General features: G+C 37.3%; 2 protein-coding genes across 4 annotated transcripts in view; one reads left to right on the top strand and one right to left on the bottom strand.

The window, feature by feature from the left end:
- Positions 1-3,833: 3,833 nt before the first annotated feature.
- Positions 3,834-26,421, top strand: part of LOC110831453 (uncharacterized) — a 65,619-nt gene continuing 43,031 nt past the window's right edge. Inside the window, exons 1-2 of one of the 3 annotated variants that reach the window (XM_087350623.1) lie at positions 3,834-3,901; positions 5,082-5,226. The gene's annotated coding sequence lies outside the window, so the exon portion shown is untranslated. Of the gene's footprint in view, positions 3,902-3,938; positions 4,219-5,081; positions 5,227-26,421 lie in introns of those variants that run through there. The other 2 variants (XM_087350624.1, XM_087350625.1) reach the window with 2 other exon arrangements.
- LOC110831454 (uncharacterized) lies at positions 6,027-18,156 on the bottom strand. Its single transcript, XM_022067466.2, has 3 exons — positions 17,291-18,156; positions 14,476-14,847; positions 6,027-11,475 (listed from the first exon to the last, which is right to left on the bottom strand). The coding sequence occupies exons 1-2, from the start codon at positions 17,895-17,897 to the stop codon at positions 14,489-14,491; spliced, it is 966 nt and encodes a 321-aa protein (XP_021923158.2). The 5' UTR covers positions 17,898-18,156; the 3' UTR covers positions 6,027-11,475; positions 14,476-14,488.

The following is a 26,421-nucleotide window of genomic DNA, read 5'->3' on the forward strand; positions in this document are numbered from 1 at the left end:
ATGAGTAGATTATATAATTACCATTAACTTTTTTTATCTTCTTTTTTCACGAGATGTTTTTCCTTTGTTCATTTGCTCTAAGAGCTAATCTTATCTGAGTGCTTACCTCTCCTAAGCGTTGCGAAGAGCCCATTTAAATGGCATTATACATCAGGGAGACATTTGCGTAAACATGCAGAAGCCTTCATCATAACCATTCGCTACAGCAGCGCTCACTGCGGAGGAACTGACTTTGCTTCAGTCACAACTCCAACACAAACTTCGACCCCAAGGTCCAAGTCTTACAACTGGAAGCGATCTTAAGATAATTTTCATGCGCCCTGCCCCAGCTTTACAATCTACCTGCTTTCCTAAGATATATACTCTCATCTCCTTCTGTGTCTTCCAAGTGGCGTTTACCAAGAGATTTCCTCGACAATATTCTGTTTGAATTCGTTGCGTCTTTACGAGTTTCAGAATGCAGAATAAGGAAATATACGTAAAATAAATCCTACTTTTCTTAGACAAAAATTATTTTGATCGAATAACTAGTTTTTGCTCACCTGTAATATTCCAAAGCCCCTACGTAACGAGTCTCACAGTTAAGAAAGGGACTTCATTGTACGTACTGAAGGAATCAGATATTGTTCAGCGTGGATTCAGAAACATTACCGTTCTAAACATCGCACTTGAATGTCTTCATAAAACTTAAAGCAGACTTTTTACTTCGTATCACTAAATCAAGAACATTCATTTTGAGAAGGTATATGAACCAAAAACACAGTGCTCAGTGTACATTTCTGTATTAATCTGTACACCTGGTAATAATAGCTACCACACATTATTATTTGGTACTTACTAATTTGTATAAAAACGGTTTCCTAATGTATTTTTTGTTGTGAAAGTATTGAAACATTCAACTCTGTGTTTATTGTGTGATGTACAATCTCAGCAGTTCTCCGTAAAACGTAATTCTGAATCCTATCTATAATACTAGGATTCTACTCTTCGGATTAATTTTAATGTCACAAGATTAGCAGAAATTTTGGGGCTCACAATGTGTTTTATTTTAAAAACCTTTCAGCAGCTTAGAATATATGACGTCAAATGATGAAATGATTATTGAATAATGACGCAGAAAGGATGTGGAAGGAAGCGGTCATAGTCTATTTTAAACGTTTTATCGCGAAATTTGCTCTGGAGGGACAAAATCCTCAGTTAGGAAAACCAGTCTCCGAATCAAAAACAGAGACCGGGAACTCCCGATTACGAAGCAGAGTGCTAACCACTCGGCCATGATCTTTGATGAAATAATCGGCTGAACATCATTTAGTTCGCTGATTGGTTGATTGATTCACAGACAAGCTATTTTGCTAGTCATGTGACATACTATTCAAGACATAATACCTTAAAAATTAAACTTTAAACTTTAAAATTGTAGTACATTTGCTGTCTGTTCCTAAGCCAGCGGTGCTGAGTCACAGGACTGATGCTTGGTCTTTATGAAGTGAAATAATGTATTTCTAACACCACAGCTGGTTCAGGAAAGATGCATAAGGTTTATCAGAACCACTGAAATGCTACACGGTTAGTACAATAATATTTATGGTTGGATTTTTTTATTTTTACCAGTGTATGGTTAGGAGGAAACGTGTTAAGTCTCAACTTATATCTTAATTGCATCATGCTTGTGTTTCAATACAATACTTTTATTTTCCGTCGTTTACACAAGCTTATTGTTAAAATCATATAAAATTTCACATAAAATTGTTACATTTTAAAATTGACGACATGTTTCGATATACAATCTTATCATCGTCAGGTCTATCAAAATTAAAATTAAAATCTGGTGTATCTGTTGCTCTGCTTATATTGCTTATACAGTCCATTGACCCAACCCCCTAAACAACTTTCACCCAATATATATAGCCATACACGATATTCACAACTCAGTTACTGTCTGCCATTCAATAACAACGGACACGCACCTCATACACAACCCGATATAGGCACCCAGGCGCGTCTCCAAAAATAAAATCGAAGAAGCCTGGAGATGTAATAAAAACGAGTAAAAACAAAAGCAATATAAGCAGAGCAACAGATACACCAGATTTTAATTTTAATTTTGATAGACCTGACGATGATAAGATTGTATATCGAAACATGTCGTCAATTTTAAAATGTAACAATTTTATGTGAAATTTTATATGATTTTAACAATAAGCTTGTGTAAACGACGGAAAATAAAAGTATTGTGTTAAGTCTCTTTGATATGGAGAAAATCAGTTCATAAATCGTCATATTAATGCACATGAGTTAAATAAGACGCTTAGAATACTGTCTGGGACACGTAGGTGCCTTGTTAAAGCTCTCTGATCACTGTTCGTCCTTTTTCCGACATGTCGCTGTCTCCCAGTTAAATACACTAACAAGATGGCTGTGGAATAAAATTGACATCGATAGGAGGTTTGGTGGTAGAAAGAGGAGCCCAGGGATGACAAAATAGGGGATACGAGAGAGAGAGGTTATTCACATTACCGTGTATTGTTCAGATAAAAGCCGTGTCTCCACATGTTTTACACAAAAATACATTATGTGGAGGTTATATCCAGGGAGTAAGTTTATAACTGTATTGGGACACGACAGAGTCGCCTAATTGAATTGCTTTCCAATTTTCCCCCCTTTCTCTTCTCTCTCCCCCCCCCCCCCCCCAATATACATACCCTCACCAGCATTGACCAGAATCCCTTGGGACCATGGTTGGATCATCACTCTTTGTGCCTATGTGAAATACAGTCTGTTACGGACGCAGGACTGACAAAAACAAAAAACTGTATCACGAATATTTAGAACCGACATTTTAATTTTCAAAAATGAAATATTAGACAGAGATTAGCCGAATTATCTTTTCATCTACAAACAGGCATACGAAGCTTATCTTTAATTTATCTCCCGTTTTAACTTTTCAGTACACAATACTCAAATCCTGAGCTGGGATTCCATTTCTTAATTTCCGGGTAAATGGTATGCTTACACGTATGCTTCTCCGTGGCATTCACACACAGAAGAAGGCAATGGCAAACCACTTCTGGATCATCTGCCAAGAACGTATATGAACAGGTCCCAGTCCGAGAAAAGGATGGAAGGATCCTGTTCATATGGACCTGTCGTCAGACAGAACACTAAATAAATAATAATAACCTATTATTGTTAGGACAATTCAGCCACGATAAATACACGAAACAGAATTGAACGTTGACTCGGAAACTTTGGGGGGAGGGGGGGGGGAATATATGGAAGGATTGTATTAAAATGAATATTCTAGAAGAAGGTTGTGAAAGTGTGGAGAGAGGATTTAAGAAAGACTCTGGAGCTCTACAGTTTGCCATTTGAAACTAAATTAATACTACACGAATAGGCCTACAACCCACTAGGAAGACCTAGACGTAGATGGGAGGATAATATCAAGCGGGATCTGTGGAGGGCTTTGGTTACTTCGGTGATGAACCTCCACGTTCCCTAAGCCAGCTAGTTAGTTATAAGCCTACAAAAAGAAGTGTTCTTTCGTTTCTGACACAATAGTATTACACAGTGACGAAGACGATTAAAGCAATTTAAAATTCTTGTCACTTCCAAATATCTGTTCCTTAATGAATTACTACGAGAGTGTGAAGAGTTTAAAAGTTATACGATGGAAAATGATGAATTCTTTTTGGGTGTAATGTGTTACATAAACTTCGATGTCTTTTCCGATTAGAAACTTTAGTGCGCCCTTTTGCCACTAGATGGCAGCACAAGGCGGACACCGTTCTCAACACGACATCTTCCTGCGGCTTCTTGAATTATATGACATTATGTTTATTTACGTTGTCTTCGCTACGTACGTGCTGCCAAGGTTGTCTAAGAAGAGTCTGGATCTTAGGTTATTTAACGTTGCACTATCATTACCTAAACTGTTTGGCGTTGATGAGATCAGATTACACTAAAGCGTGATAAAATTAGTTTGAATGGGTGGCTTAGAATATAATAGAATAGGATTTTACATTCCATAGACCTTTTACTGGCCCTAGTCAAGGATGTAGAATGTCTTAGCACAGTATTTGCTTCTGATACAAATATAAATTACATAGTTACGACAGTTAACTGCAGTAGTACTACAAAAATAATTACACACGAAAGCATACATTTATGTATATTTCCTGAGAAGTTATAGCTGAGGTAAATTTTATATGGAGTGATGTAAGTTTCAGTGCTGGATTTGAACTTTATAAAGTTGTTTAGTCGTTTTATGGTGGGGGGATGATTACTGAATAGCTTTATTCCATTATAATGAACTTTTTGTTTGTTTGTTGAGGTTAGTTTTTGGTACATGAAAGTTATATCTGTATTTATATTGTGGATATCTGAATTTGTTTGAAATTTTACTGTCGTCCACTACATATGATAATAATGAGAGCAAGAATTCGCTGGCTTGTGGAAGATTATTAAATTTCTTAAACAATTTCGTGTATGAAGCTCTCACTTTAGTGCCTGCCATTTATTCTAATGAGTTTGTTTTGAATGTGAAATACATTTTTGCTGTCTTTTGAGTTTATCCAGAAAATAATCCCATATGACATGATTGAAAGGTAGTAAACAAAGTTTTAGAAGTTTTTATTTTCATTAGTGATGTGACAGTTCATAGCAGAGCTTGTGCTTGTTTTGGGGATAATATATTGATCGTGTGTTTTCAAATTAAATTCTTGTTGGTTTGTAGGCCAAGAAATTTACTTGTATCTTCTTCTTTAGTTGTTTTATTCTCATACTCTATACCTAACTTAATATAATTTTATGAAAGTATTTTGTCAGCATTTAATATGAGTTTATTGGCCTTAATCCATTTGTTGAAGCTAGCAAAAAAAATAATTCATGCAGATTTCTTGATAAGAAATATTATTATTAGTATTATCTGCAAATGTATGGGTTTAGACTGAGAGTTAGGTTAGGTTTGGTGGTAAATCATTTTGTTACATATATAGAGATAAGTTGCGGATCATTTGACATTTGAGTACTCTGTCAGTAGATGCTGTACAGATAATTAAAACACTCATAAAATGTTACAGGTGTGGAGTTATCAAAGAAGCTGGATCTTCTGCAGTCACATACTAAGGTTCTGAAAGAGTCGACGATGCGTGAGATTGGAGAAGCTGTACATTCCAAGAAATTAAATGCTGATGTACAAAAGCAGAATTTGGAACCTTTAATGCGGTAAGCCATTTTTATTAATTGTGCTTCTTTGAAATTAATGTAACTGTATTTATTAAATTCTGAGGAAGTAGCAAAAGTGTCTTCTGTTCCTCAGATATGATGAATTTTTCTGCAAGACATTTGTAGATTTCTAGTGGGGCATGTTCCACGTCTTATATATTGAGGGCTGGAGCATTTGCACTCTCGTAATTCTTTAAGCATAATGAAAGTAAGAGACTAGAAACACCTTTTCAGATTCCTCAGCATTAAAATGCCGCAGTTTGTTCCCGGAGTTGCCGTTTTGTGAAATGAGTGTCTACTGCACAGTGTGTGCACTGAAAAGTTTAGCGTTTGTTTATTTTATGATGCTCAAATGAATAGAATTGAACAGAAAGATGATTAGTGAATCGTAAATTTGTTATTGACCTAATTTAAGGTACTCTTCCAGCTTTTGGCTGGAGGGACTGAGAAAACCATAAAAACCTGTGACGATGGCTGATTTCTGAGTCGGTAGATTCGATGGTAATCTACTCGACTCGGACCACGTATCACGACTTATTATTGGATTTATGTTTAATGTCGATCCTTCCAAGTAAATTAGTAGACGCTGAGTATGATTTGAGGTGAGCCTGAAGATTTCTGTCTTCTGGGTTGTTGCGCCATGTAGTATGGTAGATTTTAACCATACTACATGGCGCGACAACCCAGAAGACAGTGATCTTAGTAGATGCCGGTTTAAAATGTGTCACAGCACGTCCGTCCCAAATCGCCTTTGATCTTGTGCTGTGCTCTTTAGTTTACAAAATGTCACTTTAGATTAGTAATTTGTAACAGTAGACTTTATTTAATTTCTTCACTATTTTTTTACATTTTATGTTATAATGACAGTATCGCTGGGCTCGTAATACTGGGGTCCCAGGTGCTCACATTTACAACTTGTGTTGGGCAAGGCCGTGGTCCGGGCATCACGGAGTTTTCCTCGAACCCGAGACCCCAGGATTACAAGGCCAGCGTTCTAACCGCTAGACCATCGTGGCAGTAGAAATACATAAATAGAGATAAATGTGCAGATTACAATATAATACAGAACTGTGTTTTTATTTGGGTCCCACATAACCTGCAATTCAGTTTATACTGCACTTAGTTCAGTGTTATCATTGGACAAGACTATAACAGGTCTGGACTATATGCGTGCTCAGTTTAGGCATGTGCTGTTTTAGTTAATTAACACTTTAAAGCCCAATCGTAATTATATATCCTACCTGCTTTAACAATTTTTGTTCTTACGTGGCTCTACGACCCGGTGTGGGTGTTGGCCGCCTCTAGGGAGGTTTGTAAGTCTTTGAAGCGTGCATTTATGAGTAGTGAGTGACCAGCCCACGGACTCTGTGCAATTCCTACTCCATCCTGATTTGACTGCCAGAGCCATCTAGCAAGCAATCAGGAAACTATTTGCGCGGAGGAATGGCCGCTGACTTCTGCTCCGTGAAATTTATTATCGATTATAGTGAACGTAAATTGCGTACATGAAACAGGTCAGGTGAATAGGCAACTTAGGACTTGAAACGTGTACCCGATAACTCAAACTTTTCTTTTGAAGATTATCTGACCTGTAGTTAAGTGCAATTCTTCAACCTCACGGACCAAGTCAGCATGCAGACGACAGCTAATCGAACTCAACATTTATTCTTGGTTTAGAATCAATTTAAAGACAACATTTCGGTTTATGAGATCGAATGAAAGCGGCCATTTGGAAAACCAAGAAGGATTTTGGAGGAAAGACTGTTTTAAAGTTAGTTTTGAATTTAATATTTTACCGATACGGCCAAAGACTACTGTCTGTCCGTCTATCAAATCGATTCAACTCGAGAACCACTGGAAGGATTTTGATGAAATTTGGTGTAGAGATTGTGCTATTTTGCACGTACGATATAGACATGTTGAGTCTTCTCGGTAATCATACGAGTATTGGTTCGTATTATGTTTTATAATTCTGTTTCAGCTGTGTAAGTTATATAACGTCGAATTGACGGATGAGAGGGGTAAATATACTTTAAAGGATATGATTGTGAAATATTTGAGCAATGATTGTAAAGGAATTTGCCCGGAGAGACTGAGGAAAACCGTGGGAAAACTCCTGGTTACCTCCCGAATATAAGTTCAGGTCGTTATTAGGTGAAATAGGCTACTTATAGCCTTCATGTAAAGGCGTATAAACTGGGAAAATCGTGAGATTTATTCCGAAAATAGAGCTTCAATTTGAGTTTACACCTGAGAATTCACCTTAGTCGCCTGTAAGTTACAGATTTTGATGTTCATCGTTATGCATTTTTCTACATCTATATTTCTAAGTATTTTACCAGTTAAATTTTAAAGGGTAATGATATAACCTAAAAATTTAGTGATACCAATTGTTTTATCTGTTGATTAAGTCGTCTTAATTAAACATTTAGGCGATGGTGAAGACTTAAAGAGAAATACAAACATTATGTCCCACAATGATCGGAAAATTTTATTCCGAATGTAAATGGACTCACAGGTTGGACACAATATTGGCACGAAATAGTTTCACTGTTAGTTAATTTTACATTAACTTAATCATAGGTTGAATTTGCTACAGATTACAGATGCCAGGCCTCAAAAACGGCTAGTATATTAAATTGTATTTTGTATACGTATTAGGCATACTTTGCAAAACACGAACGCTTCTAAAAGTATTTTTTCATTGTTTTTTTGCAAATAAAATTGTTTGTTTTTCAGTCAGATTCGAACACGGAAACAACAAATTACGAAAAAATAAAATGAATAGTGTTATATGCTAGTGATTTGCCTACGAGAGAATATGCCTGACACCCCAAATTACTACGTACAGATCTGTTTTCGTGAGAGTTCGTTCCGCAATTTGTAAAAGTCGTCGACATTAATTTGCATTTTTACTTCAAACTAGGCAGACATATTTGTGTGCTTGCCGAAAAGACAATTGACGTAAATTATTGTAGGAAAGCCACAGGAGATCGCGAATGATTGGAATTATGACGTCATCTGTATGCGCACGTCATTTCCGGTTTGGGACAGAAAGTTTCGAGTGCTTGGTTTTTTGTTGGGCTGAGTGTGCAGTTGGACGGGGGACTCCTCTAATTCTTTCCGACGAGTTGGGACACGGTTTCTTTGGTGTGCTCTGCCCCTTAACCCCTTGAAGCCGAAGATCGTCTGAATATTATGAATTCAGTCCGTACCGCGAAGAAAACACTACACCTCACCATTACGAAAATCAGCTGGTTAACCCTTTGAAGCCGAAGCTCGTCTTCATAATATTTACGAATCCAGACCGTACCGCGAAGAAAACACTACACCTCACCATTACGAAAATCAGCTGGTTAACCCTTTGAAGCCGAAGCTCGTCTTCATAATATTTACGAATCCAGACCGTACCGCGAAGAAAACACTTCACTTAACCATTAGAAGTCGAATCAGGCGGTACCACATAAGATTTAACAAAAGAACATCCCGATCAAAGCCTTAACTGACTACACGTGTGCGAGATGCATCTTCAAGTTGCCTTCTCATCCGTCTACAGCTCTTTTCTTAGAATGACGGACAGAACAACAGGTAAATTGTTTTCAGTAACAGATGGTCGCTTTGTGTCTGTCTACTTCACCGCCTTTAAGGACTCGCTCCGAGTTTCTACCGCCTACTTTTATTTATTGTTTAGTTTTGAGATTGATGTTGATCGTTGTATTATTTTTTTAAGGTTTTGAGGCTACGTAAGTCTTTTGTGAGTTTCAAACGTGGACAAACGTGCTAGTTCATGATGACTTTTGCCACACAAATGTTTTCATCTCTATACGTATGACAAATGATTTTGTCCAAGTCACTATTGAATGGAACTTGCTGTACATCTGGGTCAGTTCTTTCTGTAACATAAATAATTGCGTGTTCCATCATCCGTTACTTTGTTGTCTCCGGTCCAGTGGTTGCGATCCACAGACTCCTTGTAGTCCGAAGAACATCTTCTTTATACCACGTCGAAGAAGATGGTTAAAAAGGCATATTTACTCTTTGTAGCACGTCACCACCATAATTAACGTTAATATAACCCTGGTCGAACATCCACATCGATTTGTCGTGTAAGCTTCAAGTTTAACATTTTAGTTATTTTTGTTTCATGGAAAATATAAATTTCCGTTCTCGCCTTTACAAGAACCGCTTTAATATTATGCGTCCGTCTACACCTAGGTCTCTATAGGTCTTCCTACAAAATGTTTGATAATTTTTTTTATCTTTCTGATACGTGGAAAATTGTATACGAGAACTTTTATAATTTATAATGTTCATCTGGTATGGTTATAATAACTAAAGCACGATTTACAGTAACAAGAAATATACACAAATTTTGTTGTGGTAAACAATCCAAAGAAACCCCATTAAAGAAATAGAAGTAGATGGATAGATTGCTAATATTGAAACCAGATTTAAGTAAATCTGTTTTGAAGATGAGAATTCGATTAAATTCCTTAGGTACGTGATCACGTGGAGGGATTTTGAAATAAAGACGTTGGAACTTCGGGTTCTACAGTAAAAGGAAATTTCTTGATTTGGTGAAAACTGTCAGCTGTTTTAGTAGGACTGTAGATTATTTTAATTCTGTTATTGAAGATTAATTTTTTTGTTAGCTTTTGTTGCCAATTCCTGTTGGGCTCTTGGCCTAGATAGGCGTCGTTTCTGTTATCCAATTTTCCACTGTGAAAGTTTAATGTGATGCATGAATTATATTACATGCGAGTATTTTATGAAAAGCACAATTATGACGCAGCATTTGTAAGAAATAGCTAAACAATACTGAATCAGAGCTGACAGCACAGAACTTAACGTAGTGGTCTCATTAATGTATTGGACTCAACACCGTTCTACTTAACATAGCCAATTATTTTTAACGTGGAGGCGAGCTTAAAGTTTCTGCTTTATTTTATGATTATATACAGAACGGTAACATTTGTTGTTTTGTTATGATCTTACTTAGAAATTACGTGTTTACAAATTAATATTGGCTGAGGGACAAATGTAATCTCTTACCTCATTAATTGTCACAGATTGCTGAAGATGAGTTATGTATAGCTGTGATTGATTTAGATCGTTATTTTTAGTACAAACAGCAGTATTGTTAAGAACCGAAAACAGCATCCGATATTCTACATAGCGTCATATTTTTTTTAAAAAAAACAGTTATATTACTTCACCGATGCATTGAATTTAGGTAAATATACACCATATACAGAAATTCCAATTAAAACTTGTATATATTATTGGAATACTAACTTATATTTTATGTCTTCTAACAATTTATATTACGATTAGCAATTTTCTAAGAAATTTTATAAACTTTACAAAATTCGATTGTCCATTCTCTGAATTATATTTGACTAAAATCCTTCTATTCCCCCCCCCCCCCCCCTTACTTCCTTAATTTTCTGCTCTATGATTGTCTGTAGGTATATTTCATGAAAAAATACATTTATAACAAGCGATGTTTCGTCACAAGCCAGCATTATGCTATAAATACATAAAGGGGATTGTACAGTGACGTTTCGGGAGTTGACTGTGTTCCCATCTTTATTCAACACGTTATTGTTACACTGCTGAACGGAAAAGCTACTTGTTTACATCACGATTGGCACAAATATCGGGAATAAGGAATTAAAGCCATCGTATCCCACAGACAGTGGGAAATGCCATGCAATGTAATAACCGGATCATTGTCACAAAGTGTTGGAGAATTAATAATGCTATTAACAAAAGATCCAGAGGGATCACAGTAGATAAAGTTTATAAATTATAACAATATAAATTATTAACTTAATATGACTCTTCGCTGTCTCAGTTAACTCAGACTCCGTGACACGTTAATTCTATGAAGGAATTTATTAACGACTGTGCCATAATTTGCGTCTTAACCCGTCGAACCTGCTTGGACACTGATCGTTTGTCAAGACGTTTCTAAACAGAGAAATTTGAGCGTTACGATACTTAACAGATAATTTAACTCACTTTTAAAATGTTATTGTCCGTGTAAATAAAGAATAAATTAAAATTCAACATTTTGTTATATGCCTGTGTCCCCTGAGCTTAGCTGTTCACCTTCAAAAACTTAAGTTCTTGAAGAGAATGTCTTCGCCCGTGGTTCTTCATTGAGTTTGTCACAGAACTGTCCAGCACTCGTAACAACTTAATCAGTTTCTTGCCTCGTACCCACTAATGTTCAAGTCTTCAACTCTGAAAAATAAAAAAAATAAATCAAAGAACTCAGCTCAAGAATTAATTGCCGTGACAGAACACAAAAGATAGTAACACATTATGAAGGCGTATTTTGTACGTACACAGACAGAAAGAATCGCGCGCATTCTATATCGCGGCTCCAGATGTAGGTTATTCGTCAGCTTCGCGTTCCGGCGACTTTACCCGCAAAAAAACAGGCCCTCGTTACATATATGGTACGAAGATAAATCTCTGCACATGTCAGGAATCGAACCATGGGAGTCCAGTATGAATCCAGTCACGTTAGTGACAGAGGCGTTTTGAACACTGTTCAATAAAGTAAATAATGCATTTTAAATCTTAGTACTAGATGGGATTAAGTTGACTCCAGAACTTGCCATGACGTGACGAAGGTAAAAATTCTTTTTATTTTGGGAACCGACACATATGAGGGGGTGGGAGGGGGTTTACACTATGTTTCAGTCCGAAAACCTGCAAGGATTACCGAAGTGTGGAATTGGGGGTAATTTTAGAAGGGGTCTTAAAGCAGTGGAGTATGAGAATGTGGACTGTATTTCTGTAGCTCACAACAACAGGATGCTGTGAACACGACATTGAATTTTCGGGTACCTTAAAAGCCTTGGAAATTCTTGACTTCCTGGCGGTATATCCCCTTCCGAAGGACTCTTCATCGTGGAATTACAGAATGGAAAAGGTTTTGACATCAGTATCTTCAAAAGAAAATATTAAACTAATATAACTGTTATTGGAGAGCCACGGTGATCTAGCGGTTAGAACGCTGGCCTTGTAATCCTGGGGGTCTCGGGTTCGATTCCCGGCGGTGCCCGAATTTATAACTTGTGTTGGGCAAGGCCGTGGTCTAGGCAACACGGAGTTTTCCTCCGGGGGCTTCCCCGGTTTCTCCGTGGCATCCCAACAATTACTCCATTCACACACAGAAGAAGGCAATGGCAAACCACTTCTGGATCATCTGCCAAGAACGTATATGAACAGGTCCCAGTCCGAGAAAAGGATGGAAGGATCCTGTTCATATGGACCTGTCGTCACACAGAACACTAACTAATAATATAAAACTGTTATTAAATATTTTTGAAGAAAGATAAATTGATCATTAAAGAGGCGACCTGACGACCTGGTGCATTCACCATGAAATTACGTGTATAAATTATTTACAGTTGAACTTTATGTGACTGTTAGAAGAGATGAAGACATATACTACAGTTATAATTTATTGATAGTTTACGTTGTAGTTACGTGTATTATGAGGTTAGCAACCGATTCATTGCGTTCTATAAATTAAACTATCCAGTTACGTACGTGTTCTGCTTGGCAAACCAAGCTGGCTCTCCGATTGCGGGAACGAAACATGAAAACTGCGATATTGTGTCACGGTGCCCCATTAGTAAGCTACAGTTACCGTAAATATAACAACGTTTTGTGTTTTACTGTCATATATTTATAACAGAAATGAATGCGGTACGTAGCTAGGAGTACACGCATTTCCAAAATGCATTCTTTGCGAGTCTGCATACATCATTGGCCATGATGTTTATTTCAGACTAGCGAAAATACATATCCTTAAACCAAGGTTCTTAAAAATAAACTCTAATAAAATAATTCAGTTACTTGTGTCTAATGTCACACAACTTCAATAAAAATACGTCTGTCTTCTGGGTTGTAACGCCGTGCAGTCTGGTAGAAATTTAAGTCCTTGCTGCCTTAATCAGGGCGATGATGGAGGCAGCAAGGACTTCTGAAACGTTCATAAATCTCTACCAGACTGCACGGCGTTACAACCCAGAAGATATCTTTGTACTCACCGCCGTGGGAGCTTCAAATCTTACATATTTAATGAACTTTTATTTAATTATTGTTAGTGTTTACAGACCTAGTCTGGTACATGTACCTATAATTTCGTAAGAGACACCGTAACGGATACTTTAATGGTAGTTTACTCCCACAAATACTGATTTGTTTTTCTGTTTAGTAAGTTTTGTCGTAAAAGTGATGCGATAAATATATTTTCATTTATTCAGTGCTCTGTCCCAGGCTGGTGATAATTCTTGTAAATACCAAACTGATTTATGAATTAAACCGCGTATGGTTTCTTAACAGCGGAACAGCTGATAACTTTGTGCGTTATATAGGCATGCATTGCGTGGTCTACTAGCAGCTGGAGCGAGTGGAGAGCACTCGTGGGTCTGTAGGATTTTATATTACAGATACAACAAATGTATTGTTGCAAAGCTTATAGGGTTGTAGTCCTGGGTGATAATGTGCAGAGCCAGAAATTACTTTGTGAGATTTTAGGTTGTCACGGTGGCGATAATCGCCCTGGACACGACAAGCACTTCTGAAACGTCCGTAAACTTCTACCAGGCTATACGGCGCAACGACCCAGAAGATAGAAAACTTCAGAAAATGTTTTCTGCGAATTTAGTTTAAATATCCAAAAATGGCTCGAGTTAAAAATCGTATAAGCGTATCTTTATAAGATCTGTATTTTATGTTACTCAAAAACTTTTGGACGTTTTAACACAGATAAGAATGTGCATAAACTTCTAATTCAGTTTCATATGAAGAAGTTAATTTTGGACCGACATGAATTCCTCATTATATGTTAATCGTATTAATGTGTGCATAAGTAACTCGTAAAACATCGAAGGACGAAGATGACTCAAACCTCTGTGAATACAAGGAATTCTCAAAGAGATGGAAGAAATCAATTTTTAAGGATTCTGGACTGTTGGGAACTTACGTAACAAAAGAGTTAAGAGCATATGAACATGGGGGAAACAGTAAGAAAGTGAGATGTCAGATTCTCAGGGTGACGAGTATGAAGTTGGCTGTCCTGTGGGATGTTACGACATATATGGTAGTTATTGACCGACTTTCAAAGGAGTTTACTGCTAGCATCTACCAGACTACACGGCGCAACATCCCATCTACAGACAGCGATAATTCTCAGAGATTGTCCTAAATGCGTTTTATTCATACCTGCATCTCTATGTTATACGCCGGTGTGCTCCTCGTTAGTTCTATGATATCCTCGATAAGCCACAGACTGGGGGTCCCACCTGCCAGTTCTGCGACCGTGATATTCTCCGTGGTACGGGCCTGGGTGGCCATAGCCCGAGCTGAATTCGGAGGAGACATCTGGTCCAGAACTCCAACCGGAGTGGCTGTGTCCCTGATGGGGCTTGCAGAGTTTCAGGAGACTAAGTAAACTTGGAAGCAAGATGGCAGCCAGGATCAGCAGTTTCTTGATGAAGAGGACACCAAGTAGGATTGGGATGAGCAGCGCCTTCAGCTTCACGAAGAACAGCAGGGGTAGCCACAAAGCCAATTTCTTCTTCTTTCCACGGCCCTCTGCAACAGAACGTAAACCGTGATCCGGTGCAGTTCAACACTCGTAAAGCACGGGGCGTGCTTCACAGTTTGTGTTTGTCATAATTAGAATAATTATCGTTAAAAAAAACCAGAGGAAAAACTCTTGTGTTTTAAATACTAAACCATGGTAAACAGTTTACTGTATTGTCGACTGTGAGCTGTGATGCGGTATGATCTTGTAGGTTGTTTCGGAGGTACGTATCGCCTCCATCTTCAGGGTAAGGAATTCAAACTAAAGGCAAGCACAACCCAGAAGACCGAGGTCAACATTTTGACCGCTTAACCTCAATACGCCACGGTGGTCTAGCGGTTAGAACGCTGGCCTTGTAATCCTGGGGGTCTCGGGTTCGATTCCCGGCGGTGCCCGAATTTATAACTTGTGTTGGGCAAGGCCGTGGTCTAGGCAACACGGAGTTTTCCTCCGTGGCATCCCAACAATTACTCCATTCACACACAGAAGAAGGCAATGGCAAACCACTTCTGGATCATCTGCCAAGAACGTATATGAACAGGTCCCAGTCCGAGAAAAGGATGGAAGGATCCTGTTCATATGGACCTGTCGCCAGACAGAACACTAAATAAAAAAAATAGCTTGTGAAGAAAGCTACTAAATTTTGCTGAAAAATAATTGTTTTAATCCGAATTACAGTCGATCTTAGTGACCGCGTGGTTAGGACATGGGTCTTGGACGTTCGGATTCTGGGATTGCGTGTTCCAATCCTGCTCAAAAGGATGAAAGTTTGTCCTCGTATTTCAGCGCTGTGCAGATCTATGTAGGCGTCGGGCTAACCACCCCTCCAACGCGTAAGGATTCCTACCGAATGTATAAAATCGGATTCATTATTTATGAAGCAGTTCTGAATTTCAAGAGGCCACAAGGCCTAGTCCCTAAGGATTGGTGATGATGAATGATGAAAAGCAGCTTCAGTTAATTTCATTTAGTTTTGTTAATTTTGTACGTACAAAAACTAGGCACATTACCAGATATATAACTTAGATCAGTAAAATGTCTATATATCTTATTTGAAAACATTAAGATAACTTTGTGGAGCAAAACCGTTCTTGAGAAACTGATAGTCGCTCATCTGGTTTTCTTGAACCGTGTTCACAATAGCCTGACACCTAGTGGGAGGCCGCGCTTAACACTTTGTAACATGCTGTCTTTTACGGCCAGGGGGGTGTTAGTCTTGCCGCCCAACCCCCAACCTGGAGGACCACTCCTTGTCATCTATCCCAGACTGTTTATTCAGTACATTCAGAGCTACACTCTATATATCGGGGCCTTCTCGACCCGGTAACTGAGGATGTACCATGCTGTGGTTAACTGACTAAAATATAGAAGGTACAGTTTCCTTTTTATATTTCTTGCTCTAGTATACAAGCAGAAAATGTGATGAAAATCTTAAAACAACGATATGACATCAAAAAGAGTACAACCTACTCCAATAGCGCAGACCTTAGGTACAATTTGCGGACCCCCGGTTGAGAAACACTCTTCAGTTCAATCTGTCATCTATCCTCGTGACGATAGACTTGTATCTGCATTAATGCTTTGTGAACGGATGTGTGTTTGTGGAGTAGCAAAGCGTGAAATTCATAAATCGTTTCAGGCCCACTTCTTTGCTTAAGACCTGAGCAATAACCCTTCAACATCACGCACGTCAAAGATTCTCTTCATGTAGACAGTCGGAAGCGATACGTATCGACCAAACAACATATAATTTTTCCATGAAATTTTCTCGGGCGGCCAGCCGTGTACGTATGAAATCTACCCTGATGACGGAGGTTAAGACAACCTTTGAAACGTTGGATTGTAACTCAATGCTTATACAGCTGATCGTCATAATATTCAGCCCCATGAAAGTTTCAATTGTAACATCTTGAAGTCTGTTCCTGCCTAAGACGTGATCTTTAAATTGAATCTGGTGACACGCGAAATATGTATTTAAAAATCTGGCTCCGGAAATGGAGGTGGGTTGGATTAGGTAGGCTGTCCTAATGGTCCTCGACCAGTGCTCATCGGCTTCCTTTATAATCGATTGGTTCTTCCCCTTACTGACTGGACAGCACTGGGGGTTTTCTTACATTTTAAATTAGCTATTTCTGATGCCCTCATAATGAATGTCCAGTGAAGGTGTGATAATGTCGCTTTGATTTAACATCATATAAAGACGTCGCTTTTACGAATATAAATAATAAGCACATTTAGGGATGGTAGCAATGATATATCTGTTGTTCTATGTGACCGTGGTTCGATACTTGGCATAAGCACCAGCTGAGGGACCTACCCAAAGGCATTTGGAGTGTGCTCTGGTGCTTAATTTACGAATACGTGAAGCTTTAACTCCTATCCTCCATATGACCCATGGTGTGCTGGTTAAGAGTAGAGACAAATGTACGTTTACGAAAACGTCATGCCTACCTGTTAAGGTGTTATCGTCTTGTAGGTCCTTCTGCGGATTGTCTTCGTCCACAATCCTAGGACCCTCCGCTGCATCCATGCCCCTGTTTGTAGCTGATTCTGTGGGTATCCTCAGGGCCAGAGCGTGGGTCCTCACAAATCTTTCCGCCTGGCGTAACGTAAACTTATAGAGTCGCTCCAATTCGGAATCTGAAGATCTGGGTTGTGAATCAGGGAAGAGTGTTTTGACATATTCCTCGGAGGCTGCCATGCTTTCTGGAATGCCGACTAAGTGTATCATGCCTCCAGCCATTCTCAGTTCTTCCGAATCAGACGCCAGAGTATTTTCAACCGAAGGCGAAGCTAATTTATGCAGATAACGAAGTGCTTTGTATTTGAAACACGAAAAAACTCTTTTTGTGTTTAAACACGAAGTTTGAGCTTCGTCTAAGTAGTTATCTCCGGAATAGGCCCTTCCATATCTGCTGCTGGAATTTACGAGTTCTGTTAATGTAAATTTTTCGATCACTTTGTCTGCTGAGATATCGTGATGCCTCGGGGTTATCTCTAAAGCACCAGTGAACACGAAAAGCACTGTCAAGTACCCTACCAATGATACGTTCTTCATAGTTACTGTAATGATATTCACCGCACTTGCCTGAGGTCGAACGCACTAGAAGACACTTGAACGAATGTGAAACTATGACAACTCCATCTTTATATGAGAACATTCAGAAGAAGGTCAACTTCGAGATTATTAAGGGCATCCCTTAAAGTAAACCTCTGTCTTGGAGGGATACTGATCAAGGGGATAGGAGTGTGGAGTTATCTCAGCGGTAGGGAGGAAAATATCTCAGGGCGCTAAGTTTGAATGAACGCTTCTGCTTTGCGGAACAGAGAGATGAGAGAAGTGTTTGTGTCTTCTTCACGTGAGGAGATGATGCTGACCAATAGCAGCGCCTCGTCTCGCTGATGATTCTACCAATCAAAAGGGTTGTTGTCACTGCGAAGCTCTGACCATGTCCTGACGGTTAAGTATCCGGGTCGCTACGCCAAAGTTTACATGAAATGTTGACACCTTGAAGTACTTTCAGTTAAGTCTCTACATATCTATATTAAGGAGACCACTGTTGAGTAGTTTTATCACGGACCTATTTGGTTTTGAATGACCTTGAATACATGCACGACTGGACAAAATACGTGCTAAGTCTTTGCGAGTTTTTCAAAAAGTTTGCAATTTCAAAATATATACATAAAATAGTGTATTCATCCATATCTTAGTTCTTACGCGTAGTAACACTCGGATTGGTAAAGAAGTTGATTCTAGCGTTGGACACGACTGTAAAAACAAGTTGGAAGTCTGAACTTCATACGAACGACTGTAATTTACAAATACTACATTTTATATTTTTAACTTAAGATAGAACAGATTGCATACCAAGTTCTGCCTAAATGTTTAACTTGCTACCTAACGAAAGAGGCTTTATGCCTTTCTAGAGAATTTGATTCTTAGTTGCTTAAGAAACTTTTCACCTTTTAGGGGACCAGAAGGTTCATGACAGTGTCAGCAAAAGCTTTAAATTTATTTCTGTCCTGAGTCACCTTAATTCAGCCCACATTCTCACACACTATTTCTCTACTATCCAAATTACGCCTGCATTTCGCAGATGGTGTCATCTCAAATTTTGGTACTAAATGCACGTATTTCTTATTTCTTTATACTTTTCGCCATATTCATTTTGTCCTTTAGTTTTTACACCATAACAATATTTTATGAAGGGCACAAATTATGAATTTTATCAGTGTGTATTTTCTTTTTCGTTATGTTGTTAAGTCCTCTTTCCTACGTTCATATATTCTTCTCAACACACTGAAGATGTCCAACAGCTACGCTCTGGTCTAGTGGTACCTGACTCGAATATCGGTCAACTTACCGACTGTTTTTGTCCTCAGCTTTTCCAGGCTCAAATTGCGATAGTACTTTGAAGAACACCACAGTCGCTCACTTCTCAGTTCTTAATAAACATGATTATCTTACCATTAATAACGTATGAAGAACTGTCATTCTACTCGGTCTTCAAAGTCTCATCTTCCCAGAACAAATTTTCACAAGAATTCTGCATGCCATTACGTAAACTGTCTTGTTACCCCCACCGTAGTTAGACTCTGCATCACATCTTCCTTGATTTGACTATCCTGTCTATAGACGTGTTGCATAACGTATGGAATTTCACTTTATACACAGTTTTCATCTATAGACATTATATCGTATTATGGAAATATAAACTAATGAAGGCAATTACTGTTAGGATATTCTATTGAAAATAAGGCAGAACTCTCGTGGTAACAGAAGCAGCATGTTTCATCTGTCAGTGTTGGTATTCAGGGTCGTAACGCTGTGTGAACTTGTAGTAGACACCAACGTTCCGGATGAAAATACTATCGCCATCTTCAGGGCTGAAAATATGCTTCTCCAAAACGTCGGTATCTACGAGTAAGTCCGCTCAGTCTCACAACCCAGAGGATCGACTGCTGACTTCTAGGCATCCGACTGTCAGCAGGCATGCAAAAGGTTGTACAATGTTCTTCTGGCAGAGTAGATGAAATTATTAATCGTCAGTAACAGTGGACCTGAACGATAGTAAAACGCTGTATGAAGATTTGTCTTTGGAAAATTGTCATTGGTTATAGAAACTGCACTGATATGGCTCAGAACACTGTCGAATGGCAAGTCTTTCTTAACTTAGTGTCAACATGTGAGTCTCATCAGCCGAAGGAACATCTGTACTTGTAATGGCAACTCTGTGTAATAAAGTTAATTTGTTATCTGTTATTCGGTGAGTCAGTCGAGTAATTAGTTACTATTTATTTCATTTTGTAGCTTAAATGCGTCATGTTTGTGTTGACTAAATATATATTTATTTTCACAGTCTATACACAAACGTTGTAATTAAATGATGTTGTTAAAATTATATAATATTAAAACATTATGTAGTATAAAATATTATATTTTGTAAAATCGTATTTACGATAAAAAGCGCCAAAATATAATATTTTATACTACATAATGTTTTAATATTATATAATTTTAACATCATTTAATTACAACGTTTGTGTATAGACTGTGAAAATAAATATATACTATTTATTTCGTTTATTTTATTATTTATGTAGCGAATTAGAACAACCCAAGGATAAAAGCAAAAAAAAAAAGACAGTTTAAACCAGCTCTTAATTTAAACATTTCTACTGACCACTTTTGCATGCGACCCTGCGTTGTTTAAAATTCTCCCTGAAGTAGACGGAATTTATAAATGAGTTTACCGTTTGCTTTCCTATGCGATTTTCGACGAAGAAAGTTTCCGCAACCAAGGACATACACCATCTCCCCTCGTTATGCACTTCGTGCTTAAAAATTCAGAAATGCAAACGCAAAAACTTATTTTTTTAGCGTAATTAAATTAAAATTAAATTATTTGGTTATTCCGTCAAATCACAATGTATTTAAAATAAGATAATTAAAATAATTAAAATATCATTGTGTTCCATATCGAATAATTGATTTACAATTCGATATGGAACACAGAATGATATTTTAATTATTTTAATTATCTTATTTTAAATACATTGTGATTTGACGGAATAACCAAATAATTTAATTTTAATTTAATAAATCACAATATGACGCAACTACACTATCTTAGCGTAATTAAGTATGCAGCTAAAAATGTGTCTGGTGTCACCAGACAGTATTAATGGCTGGATCGACCCATTATGAACTTATCAGTCCCGGTCTTTGAACTGGGTCGTAGATTTCTCTTTCCCTGGGCGTTTAAGATGCTTCAACGTGTAGCTAACCATCTAGTATGGACGTTGAGAATTTCCAGAATTGAATAACCCCTTCTGCCATAATAATGAATTGTATCGGCGAGAGATGATGGCACAGATTTGTTCCGTGTCTGATGACCGCAAAGAGGCCTACTGCCCAAGGCAGTCTTAAACGGATTTCCATCTTTGTGTGAGCCAGTGTTTTTGATCCATGCTTCGGGTCGAATTGAATTATTTTACGCCCCGGGTAACAAAATGCAATTTAAAATTTTCAAAGAACTTGCGTTTCAATTTGGATGTGTCGTCTACTGGTCGCTGTGCGCCCTTGTTTTACGATTCTGATGTAATGGTCTAGCGAAGTAGAAAGCTTGGTTAGAAATGAGCCGACTATTTTAACACCACTTACCAGTCGCCGCCTAAATACAAATTCAGAGGCCAGTAGTAGGCTATGTGTACCAGTTGTCTTTCAGTTACTGGGTATGTCACTGACAGAGTACGGCTCGCTGTGTCTAAATAAACAAAATTTCTCATAAATGCGGTGTATTTTCTTGGGGGTAAGAACCGATTTTTAAAACAATATTTAGACGAGCGATCGTTTAGGCACGTAATTTTCATTGTAGCCTATCAAAGAAATTTGGATTAAATTAAGAGCCTATAAAACAATGGAATTACGCGTGTAAGCAGTCAAGACACGATTATTTAATGAATAGTTCGAACTGCAAAATAATGAACAAAAAATATAGCAAAGAAATTTCTAACACAGATATTTATCCATCGATATAGCCTACTAGTCTTATCTCTATGTATAATGTTATAATCTTCTATCAAGAACTAGGCTGTTTCATGTTCGTTTTCTCAATCTGTTTATCGGTTCTACTGGAACTCTTACATTTTTTTGTTGATAGGCCTAATTGAGTGATTCTTTTCTGGCTGATAACTCGTTCTCTTACTCTTTATAAATCTTTCATTTATTCCCTCTATATTTTATTCATGATTTCTTAATTTTTAATTCTAATTACTCAAAATCTTTTTCATCCCTGTAGTTTAAATTTTATTAATTTGTCTTTTCGATGTAAAAGTGTTTTTGTTTCCTCGCATTAACCCCTTTGTGTTGTTTTCACACACAGATTAAAATAGACGTATCTTGGAACAGTAATCCAAATTCACGTTAAAGTATAGGACCAATTTGGAACAAACTTGGGGAAATATTACATTTTTCAATGCCCGGTAACTGGCTATATGTTGTTACGCATCCGAAAAGCTATGCAGCCGTCCATTTGGACCGTTACCTTTGTCTTCTAAACAAATGTTGAGGTTAGGTTTGTTTATTTTCAGTATTGACACAAACGAGGCGAAAATACAGACGTATGTAAAGTAGCTTCTGTAAGACAAGGTTAAGGCATCGGAACACGTGTGGTAAAGGTAAGTTTAGTGAAAGTTGCAGACAACGTTCAATCGACATTTCATGGGTGAAGTGAGGAGAGGTGCAGACGATTTTAAACCCGCTTTGCCTGAGGAAGAAAAATATGAAATGATGTTCCATCTTTTATAATTTGAAGGATGTTGTAGATGCAGATACAAGGAAGATTGTTTATGACATATCAAGAAGCTAATAGAAAAACGAGGACAAGGTATAAAAATGTCTGAGAAAAATGGAATAATGGACTTATGAACTCATAGAATATTAAGATATTGTAGATGCGTCATATTGTGATTTATATAGTATTAAAAATATATTAAAATTAGCCGTCAATCACAATATAATATTATTAAAAGATTAAAATATCATTTTACGTTCCCTATCGAGTACTCGATTTACATGTGGAACATACACTACATGTTTCGGCTATATATAGCCATCATCAGGTGTTATGTATTTAAACTTTTCACTGAATTACTGATTTTTTACTGATTTTTAATGATAATTTTTGATGATGGCTATATATAGCCGAAACATGTAGTGTATGTTCCACATGTAAATCGAGTACTCGATAGGGAACGTAAAATTATATTTTAATCTTTTAATAATATTATATTGTGATTGACGGCTAATTTTAATATATTTTTTATATCATAGAATATTATTTAAGAAAAGTAATTTCACATACCTGACAATTTGCAAGGAGTTATGAATGTCTTAGGAAACCCAAGTAAACTACAAAAAAAAGTTTAAAATAATTGACTTCTATTACTCCGTGTCGTGTATTTATGTGTATAAAAGGTTTATCACTGTTTACAAGTTATGTTACACCTCTCACCTGTGTCAATAGCAGCAGAGGATTTAACCACCTAGTCACCTCCGCGCAGGAAGGCACGTATAGAACTTTTATTTCTATGTGATCGTAACCGAAATTGAAATGTGTGGAGTAATTAGATACAAAACCTCCCCAGTATCGCATTTTATGAAATTCCGTTAAGCCATTCTCGATAGAAGGACGGACGAGCAGAGCTATTTTAATAGGCGCTCCGCTGGAATTATGACGCGAAAAAATATAAATTATGGCGTGTAAACAATCTTCCCGTAGTTCCATGGCAGTCTCCAAAAAACTATATAACCCGACGATTTCCCACTGGTGATCAGCAGGATGCTATATCAGAGGTTCTCAAACTTTTATACCTTGCTCCCCCTTTAAAACATTTAATAAATTTCAATGCCCCCCCCCCCCGCCTTCCAGAACAAGTGCAAACAAATAGATTTGACATAAAATTTAGCTATGAGTATACATTTTTTTATAATTTAGTATATATTATGCAATGCATTTAATTTAAAAAAAAACTGTAATAAAATATATGGCCTGAATTCTACAGCACTGTAAGACAACTAAACTGCCTCAACCAAGGAAAGGATGTTAAAAATGTTTCTCTATTTTTCGTTAAAAAAAGTTTTTCATAAAAACAACACGCCCCCCCTCAGGGGGAAGATTTCCCTATAATCAGACAGCTGTGAGGAAGAAACCACAAGTTTCAATCTCGCGACAGGTTTTTTAAGCTCAGTCTGCCCTCTATTTGGGCGATAAACTTTCAAACCCCGGTAATATAAATGTGCTGTTTTGTTTACAGATTTAACTTTGCAACTCATCACTGAGCATACAGTTTATTTATCTACTTCCTGAATAATTTGTTATCCTCTAAAGCAGTGGTATTCAACAATTTTTTGTTCGCGTACCCCCAGATATAATTTCTCTTAAACTTTGTACCCCCAAAGTTGTTGGTGTATAATTCAAGTTATACATAGTATATAATCTACATCTAAAGTAAATTAAATAAATTACATTACTGATTATTCAGTGTTTATCATAAAATAATATATTTTTTTAAATTTCACGTACCTCCTAAGATGTCTTCGCGTACTCCCGGGGGTACGCGTACCCCAGGTTGAAAACCAATGCTGTAAAGTATTTAATGGAATTAAAAGATCATAAAATGTGCGCTGTTATGAACCATACTTTTAAGTGGGATTTGCCCCACATTTTACAACTCTATAAGTAGTCTAGTGATCTAATCGTGCCTTTTTAACATCACCACTAGATGACCATTGGAGGTAGTGCCAGTGGTCTTCGGGTTCTATCAACAGAGAATTAGTTAGATATTAGAAGGTTAAGTTGTCTGGATGGGAGGCGAATGGAACTTAGAGTCATGTCCATTAGCGTGTTTTGGTATTAGTATTTTGTCTGAAAGATAGGAGAAAAATGTCAACTGGAGAATGTCGTCTTCTGCGTTGTTGCTGTGTATTCTGGTAGTTTACCGACGTTTCAGAGGTGCTTGCTGCCTCCATCGTCGCAATTTTTTCATACTCGCTGCCGTGATATCCTCAACAAACCACGAAGCAGTTTCAGGGTTAGACTTAATTGAAAGTCTGCTTACCAAAAGAAGAAAATATATATCGGGGACTTGAATTACTAAACTACACACACTTAATTTTCCTGTCACGATGATTGACGGTGTAAAAAGGATTGAATGCAGTTCACAGTCGCTTCCCTTTATTATTGTTCTCAATGACGAGAAAGTGCACTTTGAAGTTGGGTCATGTTAAACTCTACCGATTATGGTGTTGACGTATTGTGTTAACGGGCAGTTTGTTTTTAAAACTGGGACAGTGAAACGGCGTTGAACAGAAAGTCTTGGCCATGTGCTCGTTTTAATGTATTCTGTGGACCTACATACGTTTTCTCCAGACCCATTCTTATTCTAAAATAGCAAAGTGGGAATCAAATCTGCATTGAATTTGGGAGGTCACGGATTTAAATCTTGTTCTGGAGATCAGCTATTCTGAGATTTCTCGTGAGTTTCCAATTCTGTATTTATTATTAATCCTACGAATGTAAATCTAAGATGCAGAGACCTTGAATGAAATAATTTAACGAGAATATTAATATCAAATCTAAAACTTCTTGACGATGGTGAAGAGTCAATTGAATAAAAATTTACTTGGATATTATCCATCGTCTAGTAAATATAAAACGTAAAAACGACGTTTCGGAGATGGGACTCTATCTCCGTCTTCAGGTTCCTACACAGTTGGGCCCACTAGATAGAGTTGGGCCCAACTGAGTAGGAACCTGAAGACGGAGATAGAGCCCCATCTCCGAAACGTCGTTTTACGTTTTTTACGTTTTATTACTAGACGATGGATAATATCCAAGTAAATTTTTATTCAATTGAGAATATTAATTGTAATAAATTCTTCTCGGGTGACCAACCGTATCAGGTGGTTTAAAAGCGGAAAAACGTGCTACGTGTTTCGACTAAATTTAAATCCTTGGTAAAGGGTACATGGCTTTTGTATTCTTGTTCAGTGACTGAGTAATTTTGTTGTAATGTTATTGCTATCCATTATGCTAACTTCCAACCAGATCAACTAGAATTTATAAATTTGACTCGCAAAATGGTCCAGCTAAACCTGACTGCTCGTTGGTCCGGGCAAATAATTTTTAATTGAAAGTGTTTTAATGGTGTGAATTTTTAGATGCATTTTAATTTGATGTGTTGTGCTTTTGAAAACATGTGAAGTAACATTCCAAAAAAAAATTACGTACTTCCACACCTATTTTTTTTTTTATTATTATTATTATTTGTGTGTTTTGTGTAAGTGGTCTTTCATATTTTCACCTCAATTCTGACGTATCTCAGATGTCATTTATCAAGAAGTGGTAATTTGTCAGTAATGACATGACGTTTGAGGCACGCAGAGAATAATTTTCATTACAAAGAGTTGTAACTTCAGCATGCAAGTCATGGCAGTTACAGAACTTTCTTTACATTTAAATTATAATGCAAAGAAATACTTTTGCATTTTTAAACTTCTGATATCAGACCATAAGCCT

Source organism: Zootermopsis nevadensis, unplaced genomic scaffold (assembly GCF_977971745.1).
Source record: "Zootermopsis nevadensis isolate Lab colony 2312 unplaced genomic scaffold, Znev_1.0 Znev_ptg000017l, whole genome shotgun sequence".
In the NCBI taxonomy this organism is placed as follows: domain Eukaryota; kingdom Metazoa; phylum Arthropoda; class Insecta; order Blattodea; family Termopsidae; genus Zootermopsis; species Zootermopsis nevadensis.